We start from the raw sequence: 11,190 nt of genomic DNA, 5'->3' as shown, positions 1-11,190 counted from the left end.
TGCACAGTAAGACACAGATTACCCTCTCTCTCTTATGCAAAAATCCTGTATGTGTGTCACACATTTTACATCAGGATTAACGCCTGTAATATTATTCCTGTTGTCTCTGCAATGACCAGCATCATCATCATTTTTAACTACAGACATGTTACATTTGTATTACCATTTAATCCATTAAACTGTGTACTGAACAATAATTACCAACTCTACAAAAGGATATTTCATCTAGTCATGGAACCACAGAATCACAGAATGTTAGGGATCAGAAGGGACCTCGAAAGATCATGCAGTCCAATCCCCCCACCGGAGCAGGAACACCCAGATGAGGTTACACAGGAAGGTGTCCAGGCGGGTTTTGAATGTCTGCAGAGAAGGAGGCTCCACAACCTCCCTGGGCAGCCTGTTCCAGTGCTCCATCAACCTCACCATGAAGAAGTTTCTTCTCATATTTAAGTGGAACCTCCTGTGTTCCAGTTTGTACTCATTACCACTTGTCCTATCATTGGTTGTCACTGAGAAGAGCCTGGCTCCATCCTCGTGACACTCACCCTTTACATATTTATAAACATTAATGAGGTACTAAAGTGAATTAAGATACATTGTTCACACTGTCCCAAACTGCAATTAGCTTTTCAAGCACGTATTTTTCTTTTCTCCTCCGAATTCTCGTGGCTCTTCTCCTTTCCCCCTCCTCTTCCCTGCTTACAGCAGGGATTTTCAAACAATAAATGAGTGTGGGTTTAATTTACGCCTTTTCTTACACCTTCAGAGCGCAGCTATTTTTAAAGCGGCATTATTTTTTCATCACTTCTCGCTCTCTCATATGGAAACGGCTTTTCCCCTTCCCAAAGATCAAGCCGAGCAGCTACTCTCTTGCCAGGCGGGTCAGGGGCAGCAGCAGCCTGGGGCGGGGTGACCCCTCAGAGCGGCTGGGGCGGGCAGCCCGGCGCGCTGTGCCCGCCGCTCAGCGCCGTCGTCCCGCCGGTTCCGGGCCGGTTGGCCACGTTGGTTGCTGATTTGGGCGGGAACGGCGGCGGGGGCCCGCGAGGGGAGGGGTCCGGGGAGGGGGGGGTGCGCGAGCGCGCGCAGGCGGGGCCGCGCGGCGGCAGCTGGGAGCCCGCCGGGGCACCGGCAGCCTCGGCCGCGCCGGCCATGGAGCCCTTCCCCAAAGACGGCGAGAGCGCGGCGGCCGCGGAGCCCAGCCGGGGCGCTGCCCCCTCCAGCGGGGTGGTGGTGCAGGTCCGGGAGAAGAAGGGCCCCCTGCGCGCCGCCATCCCCTACATGCCGTTCCCCGTGGCTGTCATCTGCCTCTTCCTCAACACCTTCGTGCCGGGGCTGGGTAAGGAGCTCCACAGCCTCGGGCGCGGCGGGAGGGCGGCCGCCGCCGTGCAGCCGGGACGGGGGGTTCCAGGGCGCGGGGCTGCGGGGCGAGCGTCTGCCGGCGGCGGGGCGCGCTCCTCACACCTGCCGCTACTTTACCGGGGCCGGCGCCCATCTCTGTGGGGAGCCGGTCCCCGCCGCGGCGGCAACTTTCCCCGACGGCACCGGGGGAAGGGAGGCGGGAAGGAAGGAGGGAGGGAGGGAGGGAGCCCGCCGCTGCGCTCCGGCGGAAAGTTTTGCGGCGGGAGCGGGAAGCGGTCGCCGCCCGCGGCGGCTGGAGCGGCTCCTCTGTCGCGTGGTCCCTAGAAGAGCGGCCCCGCGCAGAGCCATTTGCCCGCGGTCGCCCGTCCCTCGGGGCAGTGTCCGCGCAGCGCGAAAGGGCTGTCGCGCCCCTTGGGGTGGCACGTTTCTCGTGGCCGGTGAGTGGTGCCCAGGACGAGGGGAGCCCGCCCGTCCCCCCCGCGTACCCGGCGGGGCTTCGCCGTGTGACTCAGCCAGGCAGAGGCCGGTCTCCGGCTTGGGGGGCTGAGCATCCCCGCGCTTTCCGAGCCTTCAGGCGGGGCACGGCCAGACGCCGGGAATCCTGTGGCTCACGGGAAAGGCTTCAGCTGTTAGGGCTCTTGCGAACTGTAATTTTAGTTAGAGGACCAAGAGGCAGAGTGCCCACATCACCCACCAGCAAAGGCGAGCTTTCAGAGCCCCTCATCTCAAGCTTCCTAAGGAGACCCCTTAAAAATGTCGGTCCTGTACCATTACTCTAAGGAACCGATGTCTGGAAGAACTGGGGATTCACAGTTTCTCAATGTGAAGTCCCTAGTGAGTAACTCGGGTAACACATTCCGAAACTGTGGCTACAATCCCTTCAAAGTTTCCCTTTCCTTCTTTTTAATTAGGAAATACTCAATTACTACAACCTGGGCTAGAGCTTAACCACTACAAAGGCACCTGGAACACAAAGCTAAATACAAGTATTCTATCTGCAAGCGAAACAGTCACATTTTAAAAATCCCAAAGGAAACACAACCCATCAGTCCATACCTTGAGTCTCTCATGGTTTATTCGTTACTACTATTTCTGCTACTATGGTCACTGCAGCTTGCCCTGCTTTTAAAGAGCTACTGCCCTGCCCTTACCTGCTTCATGTATTTCAGGTGGCTTAATTTTTAAATGAATCTGAAATTCTTAAAGTTCTGATTAAAGTATGACCTAAGTCTGAGTGGTATACTATGTGCAACGTGTAGAAGCCATCAGTATTCAGTGTGTTTGCTCTGAATGTGGATTCCAGGGGAAAACTTCCACCTTTTGAAATACCTCGGAATTTTCCTGTGAGAAGAACAGCATTGCTGTGTGCGCTTCCAGCCATAATGCTTTGTGCTCAGGTGTGTTGTTTTCACAGCCCTTGTGTGCAGCCACCCGAACAACCTGGAGTGATGAATCAAACACAAACTCTCCAATTGAGTGCTTTGATGGTGTTTTAGGTTGTTGTTATTTAGCACTTTATTTCCCACTGTCTTCAGAGAGAGCTGTTCAAAGCCAGAGCTTTCAAAGTGAATGTAGTTTTCTGTTGGCATTGAAGACACTACATCTTCACTGTAGACATCCAAGAAAAAAAACCTGACTCACTGTACCCTTTACCTCATTGGAATGATCTTATTCTTCATACTGTGCTGCTTTTCACAGTACACTAGAAAACCCTCAGTGTTCTTCCTTCATCCTCAGAAGGTGGATCCCCATAAGCCAGCCTCATGCCAGGCCTGGTTTAGAGGTGTGGTTATCTGTCTGGAGCTCTCTGGCTGCTTGCTGCTGCGGGGTTGCTCACGTGGGAGGCGTCAGCAAAGAATGGCAGCAGGTATTGCTTCCTTTCGAAAGGCAGGTGTATAGGGCTCCCAGTTCCTTCTGGCTTGAAAGCCTGGGAGATGAATCTGGACTTTGCAGCCATATTGGTTGCATTAGCATCGACTGGCTGAACCAGGGCTTTGCTTTTTTTTTTTTTTTTAAACAGGTGAAGATAAAAAAAAAAGATATTCCATTTTGTGCACTGATTTCAGTGGTACTTTCTGCCTGTCTATACCACTGTTCCTCCTGATCTTCTGTTGCAAAAGTATCAAAACAAGGAAACCAGAAATTAAAATAAATCCTTCCATGTGGCATTCTCACAGACTGGCAAAAAGCATTATTTTGAAGATGTGTCCTAAACTCTGAATGCAAAGCATAGTACTTTGTCCATACCTAAGTGAACTGTTCTCTTAATGAAGCTGCTAATATCATATGCATTTTGATAGAAAATTTACTCTGAGATGATATACTTGACTAGAATGTAGATATTTACAATCTCAGACACATCCTGTTGTATATCCCATAGCCCACACACAAGGGGAAACAGCATGGAACACAAATATCCTGGCAGGAATAGTCAGGGTAAAAAGAGATCCTTTGTCATTGTCGCACTTCAGCCATCTTGCTGAACTGAGCAACACTTGTAAAATAAATAATATTTGCTGTAGTGTGAAGTGTTCACATCTAGGATGTGAGCCTGTTCCCAGTGAAGCAAATGGCAACATTCCCATCAGTTTCTGTACTCCGGATTTATGACATGTTAAAATGGTGTTTCACAGGCTTGCTGTATATTTTCCTTGCTTAGGTGGAGAGTGTGACTGTGTTTAGGTGGTAATGGAAGTTTTCTATTTTTCAGTCCCTGAATTCATTCCTCATCTGTTTTGCACATAGTTGTCATTCTTGTGCAGACTCTGCAGTGCAATTGCAATGAAGGTTCAGAAGCCACCAGAATAGACAAGAAAATGGGCAACAACAAATACAACGAGTGTTCTGCTGTTTGGAGACCAGTGCATTTGAGGTGTTCACTAATGCCCAGTACTTCAAACCAGTGGTATCCAAATAGGACTTGCACTCTGGTGCAGGCTGCCAAATACTCAGGCAGTTTCCCAGCATCTGAAAGCCTGTACATTTTTCAGTTAGATTATCTTTCCTGTGTTATGAAAGTCATCTATGAGGATGAGACCTGAGAATTTAAAAAATTTAGTTTATTTTTCCTTTATACTATTTATGTTTTGCAGTAGTACTCTATTTGGACAGGAGAAATAACACTTTCTTCTTTGTTTATAGTAAGTTTATTTTTTTTTTCAGTTGGCTAATTTTCAGGGGTTTTATGTAGGCACTCAGAATTGCAGGTTTTAAGATGCATTGTAAACTGGGTTTTAATTACTCTTTGCATTTATGTTACAAAAGCCTCAAAGGAAATTTTTCATACCCAGGGGATATGTTAATTTCTGCCTTGCCAAAATTTAAAATTCAGACTGATTACAACCTAAAAATGCTTGAATAGCCCATCTACTTGTAATCTGTTTTGCAGAACAGCCTTGAAGTTACACACCGTGATAGACACAACCACGTGGAGACATCCTGGACCAGAATTTTCCATGGTCCAGTGCGGTCTTCCTCACCTGCATCCGATAGGGCTGCAGGGCTGGGCTGTGATGAAGTGTCCCTTGTGCAGGTTCATAAAAGGAGCAGGAAGCATGAAAGGGAGAAGAGGGAGCTGCTGTTCTCAGCGAGCACTGTAGCAAAAGCCATCGTGCTGCTGGCTGCTAGCATTCCAGCTCTGCCACAGGCACCCCGTGGCACAGACACTGAGACCTCCAGTTTGGCTTAGACCTTCTTCTGGAGCAGGCTCTGATACCTCGGGGCCAAATCATGCGGTAATGAGCTCTGGAGGATGGAAGGTGATGACGCCAGCAGAGATAAATGGTGGTATATCCTCTCTTTTTCCATTCCACAGGACTGAGCAGTGTGCACCTCCAGCTGGTACGTGCTGCAGATGGCAAGCGAGAGAAGGGGCTGGCCATGCCCTTTAGCTGGTAGACTGTGTTCTCTTGGAGCTGCCAGTCAGCGTGGGAGAAGATCTGGCTCCTTGTCATTCCCTGAGCTGATACATGGGAATCTTGCCCTCCTTCCTACCCATTTTTCCTTGCCTTGACATCACATGTGTGGGAGGGGGGAAATGAAGGGAGAGAACTTGAGGGGAACATGAGAACTGAGTGGAATTATCTGAAAGTATGAGGTATTCTCCAAGATTAATCCCTTCTGTCAGGAAGGGGGTGGACTTTTGGATCAGAGCCTGAATGATACGTGTGTACTATTTTTAGGTAGAGAGTAATTGAAACACGTAGCATAAAATTATGTTAGAGCAAGGTAGGAGAGCAGGCACCCATGTGCCATGAAATAGCCGGTGGAGATGGTGATGAGTGACAGCCTCTCCCAGGCAGCTAGAGAAAGGAGGGATGATTCCCAGCCCACTGAACTTTTTTCTTCTGCAGTGTACAGCTCTTCTGTTCCTTGGTGTGTCAGCTCCATGTCACGAGTCTTCTGCTGCTTATTCTGCTTTATTCTTGATAGTGTTCAAGGGCTAGACCTTCAGCTAGGTAAAGATGGTGTTAATGCTTGATTTAGAGAAGCCAAGCATCTACAGAAGGCTCTCATTAGAAGCCACGGCTCTCTTCAGCAGAATGAGCTCACCAAAGAGCTGAATAGAAGCACAGAATAGAACACTCAGGAAAGTTACAGGAATGAGATCTGCATAAAATTATCAACACCAGTTTCAATTTTTTTTTGTTAGAATGGTAAATAGATGCCTCAAGTAAACATCCATTGCCTTCATTATTGAAACAAAGAATTTAGAAGAAAAAAACTCATTTTCTTATCTACAGTAGGACAAATATCGCAAAAAAGAAATCAGGGTTTTTAAACATCTGTGCGTTAAAATCTCAAACTTGCTTTGTCATGTATGATCCTTTTTAATATTTTTTTCCCATGGACATGCAAATCAATTAATCTGGGTGATTTACAAGCTGATTTGTGGAAAACAAAGGTTTTTCAAGTGCTTGTATGAAGTTGTATTTGTGGACTTTACTGCTGGAATTCTTTAGCTCATGTTGCCTTTTGTCCTCTGATGTATAGACCACTGGTAGCCTGCAGAAACAAGCTATTTGCTCATGAGAGCATAGTTAAACAAAGCAAACAAACAGAAGTCAGTAGACTTCATTCCGGTTTTGTATTTTCGGCTGAAAAGATCAAGAAATTCTTGATGGAGATTTCTTCATTGACTTGCACAAGGTGGGAAAGGAGACCTGCAATAAAACGTGTGCATTCAGGCTACTGCTCCATTGCTGGTAGCAGTGCTACCAGCTGTGCTGTAGATATTCCTCATGGTGAGTGAAGTTGGGCACAAGAACAACTGAATCTGCTCGTTTCTACTCCTGCAGGTCCTGTTCTTGTCAGCAGGGAGAAGGCCACTGATTTCCTCCTCTTCTTATATTTTTTTCCCTTTAAAAACATAAATACAACAGAGATTTAAGTGAGAAATGTAAATGTCTTACATAACTTACTTGGCTGATCGTATTGAACAGTTACTCAATGATATTGCCAGTACAGAATAGTCAGGAATATTTTTGTGACATGAAGTGTCTGGACCATCTAGAATGACAAATGAGCTTGAAGAACTTGAAAGTGATTTGCAGCTAATTTGTGATCAGAATAAATGCCAAATTATGTCAGGTTTGTAGCTCCTTGGTTGAGACAATTGCAGTTTATGTATTCTGATCATAAATAAATAAATAAATAAAATAAAGGTTTTTATCTCTGCTGAGGGATCTGGTGTGGCCCCATCAGTTTTAATCCAGTGTCCAATGGCATGCCCTGCTGCATTTTAGGAAGAAGGCTGCTTTCCACTTTGTGGCTGTATTTTGTTAGCCCATACTTGCCTGAATACTTACTTTATTCTTCTTTTTTCTCCCTTTCTTGTATCTTACACTGGATCCCTTCCCCATAATGGTCACTTATGTACATGCCTTCTTACTCATCATCCTCCTATGGCCCGTGCTTTACAAACACAGTTATGGGCATACAAGGCAAAAGCACAGCAACGCCTTGTTCTCGACTACAGTCTCTGTCACAGTCCAAATATTTAATACTCTTTATGTCCTTTGGTCAGTTTTTGCTCTTCACTTGTAGTTGGTAAAAGTCAACTGTGGAGCTCTGCTTGCATTTACGATGGCTTTTCGGTTCATTTTTGCTGTCAAGCTGCACACTAACCTAGTGCTGCTGCTTTTGCATTGCTGTCAGTGCCAGACCAACTTAAATGCAAACAAGTTTCTCTCCCCTCCTTCACGCCTTCTGTTTCCATCAAAATAGAAGACAAAAGAAATGGCCAGTGATGTTTTTGTTCATTGTTTTTTGATCCATGCTGTCATTGAAGCAGTTCTGTGGAGGTATTTATTACTTAATGAACACGCAAGGAGACAGGGTTTGCTCAGTGTCTTGCAGTCTCTCGTTTGTCATTTAATGCAATTTGGACAGATGTACTTGAAGATAAAGAGTGAAGGTGGGAGCAGACAGGAGAGAAGAGCTGTTAAATGGCCAAGTAAACCAACTGAATTTTAAGGAGTCTGGAAAGCTGTTCCAGACGAAGGGTGTGACGTGGAGAAAAACACAGAATCAAGCCCAGAAGGAGAAAAGTACATTTGCAGAGATTTAGTGAGAAGGCCAAAGAACTGGAACTTCTTACAGCAAGAGAGAAAAGGAGTGAAAGGATTTAAAGGCAGAAGTAACTTGGATGAGGAGAGTGTTTTAGTCTGTGTTGCAGGATGGAGGTGAATTGTTCTTCTGTTCTGAATTAGTGGGTATCAGAGATTTACCAACTTTGATAAAGCACCATTCCTTGCAGCAGTTTGCTGCCGTTTTCTCTCTGTTCTGCCATGAAAAGAGCATCAAGATTTTGTGGAGCTGATCAGGGTTGTAAAGGGAGGAGCGGGAAGCAGAAACCAGGTCCCTCTCGCTCTTGCCCATCACATTGCATCCAACACCCTGAACACAAACACACCCGTAGGTGGCAGCAGCTGGCATAAAGCAGAAAGGTGAACTGGAGAATCTGTACGCAATTCTGAATTTTGTGGGGAAGCAAGTGATTGGATGGTAAAGGCATTCTAAAATAGTCTGTAAGTTTGTAAAAGGGACTGGAGTTTGCAATTCCTTTATGAAAACTTTCATTCAGAGGTAACCTGGAAAAGAAAAAAAAAGGGAAAGAGCTTTCTTCTTATTTTCTGTGAGATATAAACTCAATCTGACATGTAACATTCTTTCTTCTGTCTTTGGACTTGTCTTCATTTTAGAACTTTGCAACATTAAAGTTACACAGTTGCAGCACTACGGTGGGTGCATGTGGACCCGGTTGTAGCATTGTGCAAAGATGATGGTCAATAAAAACAGAACAAAATAGAACAGTTCAGTTGGAAGGGACTTAAAATGATCATCCAGTCCAACTCCCTGACCTCTTCAGAGCTGACGAAAGGTTAAAGCATGTTGTTAAGGATGTTGTCCAAATGCCTGTTAAACACTGACAGGTTTGGGGCCTCGACCACCTCTCAAGGAAGCCTGCTCCAGTGTTTGACCACCCTTTTAGTAAAGAAATGCTTCCTAATGTCCAGTCTAAACCTCCCCTGACACAGCTTTGAACCATTCCCACACGTCCTGTCACTGAATATTGTTGTGGTTTGACCCAATGGGCAGCTAAACACCAGACAGTCTTTCAGTCACCACCTCTCCACCCCTGTGTGATGGCGGACAGAACTGGGGGAGGAAGTAAACCTCATGGGTTAAAATAAAGTTTAATAGGACAGAAAGGGAAATAATAATAACAATGACATCCATTTTAATAGTAGTAATATATGAAACGCCTGATGCACAATGCCATTGCTCACCACCCAGTGGTCGATGCTCAGCCTGGCCCCAAGCTGCAATTTCCCCAGGCAGCTTCTCCCAAAATATATACCAAGCATGACATCCCATGGTATGGAATATCCCTCTGGTCAGTCTGGGTCAGCTGTCCTGGCTGTGTCCCCTCCCAACCTCCTTGTGCACCTGTCACTGCCTGAGAAGCTGAAAAGTCCTTAACTACTGAGTAACAACTAAAACATCAGTGTGTTATCAACATTATTCTTATTCTAAATCTAAACCACAGCACCATACGAGCTACTAGGAAGAAAGTGAACTCTATCCCAGACGAAACAAGGACAGATACCATGGAGAAGAGCTCAGCACCTCTCTCTCCATATATCCCCCTCAGGGAGCTGTAGAGAGCTACAAGGTCACCCCTCAGCCTCCGTTTCTCCAAACGAGACAAACTAGAGTGCTCAGCTGCTCCTCATCAGATATTCCTTCCAGCCCATGTCTGGAAGAAGGTAAACCAGTTTAGAGTGTTGTACCTATGTCTGGTACTTGGGATTTTACTAGTATAAAGGTTCTCGCATCTGGCAAACCTCACTGGCAATTAAAAACATCTGTGCCTTAAATGACTTCTACTGGAAGTCACTGCTCCAGCAGCAAGGGCAGCAGAAGGGAATGCCCACCTCTGCTGCAGCTATTCCAGTTCACAGTCCAACACCTTATTTGCAATGGCAGTCAGAGCTCACTTGCCTTTTGGATGCTGTTTGTGAGCCGGAGCAGTTGTGGTGTGAGGCAGCTGGTGTGGCAGCAATATTCCTTCTCAGAGAGCTGGAGCCAGCAGCACACAGCGACCTGAGGCATCACCGACTGCAGGACAGACCCAGGATGTGACGTTGACACAGACCAGCCTCACGTGAGAAAGAAAAGTTTGTGTTGACCAAGCTTGCTTTAGAGATTCCAGGAGTGTGAAACCTGGGTTTCCCTGTTTCTGCTGGAGACTGGGAGCTTTTTCATTAAGTGAAGGAGTTAATCCCTCTTCCCAGACGTTTTGAGCATTTGTGTTAACTAGGAGCCCCAAAACGAAAACATTGTAAGAGCCTGAGAAAAATCATGTTCCATTCCACCTAGTTATATTTCACTTGTTGATTTCTGATGTTATAAACTTACTAGGTTTCATTGTGTGCAGTCAAGGGAAAAATAAATAGACAAAACTCGAATATTTGATTTAAAACACTCATTTCCACAGATTGTTTTCTCTCCATGTTACCACTTAGAAGCTGGTTTCTCCTTCATCTAGCAATGTAGTTCCTGTTATAAAGGCAGTTCAAAGCTCAGTTTTTCTATTCTAAGGGAGTTACAAATTCTCTCTTAACTACATGACAGCCCCTCTAAAGGCCTAGCAGTGCAATCCTGACTGTCACAATATTTGGTGTTTCCTTAGAACCTTGTCCCCTGAGGCTCTTGATTAGATGAGAATTTCTGCTTTCAGGAGAAGAAAAATGTAACTCTCATGGCTTTGGAGCAGGATTTGAAGATATGATCCTGTCTCAGAAAAAGAGGGAGGAGGAGACAGAGGGGAGAAGGAACTAATTACATTTTTTTTTAAATCTCAGTTTTGGAGAACCTGATTCATGATTTTTCAACATTGGAGGATGGCAATATTATACTGAGCTTTTAAATTTAAAAAAGTAGATACATTGCTGACTAATTTACAACTCCACCAGACTAGGCAAAACCATGGACACTCATGTCTTTGAGCATATGATCATGAAATGTCCAGACTAGTAAATATAAATGAGATATATGATGAAAGTTGATTGGTAATACATTAACTTACATTGAAAGTCCCAGTATGAGCACACATAAAGGATATAAAGGATATACCCAGAGTGGATCATGGTCAAATCTGGCTAGAGGGAAGAGTGAATACGATCAGTAGAGGAACCCTTGGAAACATAATGACATTCACTGCAGTGATTTGATCAGTACCACATTTTCAACTTCAGTAATAATGCGTATACAAGGGAATTTTCAGGGGACCAAGGCCGCTGCCTTTGGGAATATTAAATGAAA

The 11,190-nt window shown here is 45.5% G+C and overlaps 1 protein-coding gene across 3 annotated transcripts in view; it reads left to right on the top strand.

Moving 5' to 3' along the window:
* Nucleotides 1-1,096: 1,096 nt before the first annotated feature.
* Nucleotides 1,097-11,190, top strand: part of STUM (stum, mechanosensory transduction mediator homolog) — a 51,033-nt gene continuing 40,939 nt past the window's right edge. For all 3 annotated transcript variants that reach the window (XM_065833625.2, XM_065833626.2, XM_071805942.1), the window contains exon 1: nucleotides 1,097-1,339. In XM_065833625.2, coding sequence (XP_065689697.1) covers nucleotides 1,153-1,339 — 187 coding nt within the window. In that variant the 5' untranslated portion in view covers nucleotides 1,097-1,152. The remainder of the gene's footprint in view (nucleotides 1,340-11,190) is intronic.

This window comes from Patagioenas fasciata, chromosome 3, assembly GCF_037038585.1.
Source record: "Patagioenas fasciata isolate bPatFas1 chromosome 3, bPatFas1.hap1, whole genome shotgun sequence".
Taxonomy (NCBI): Eukaryota; Metazoa; Chordata; class Aves; order Columbiformes; family Columbidae; genus Patagioenas; species Patagioenas fasciata.
This window is presented reverse-complemented; position numbering and strand designations above follow the sequence as displayed.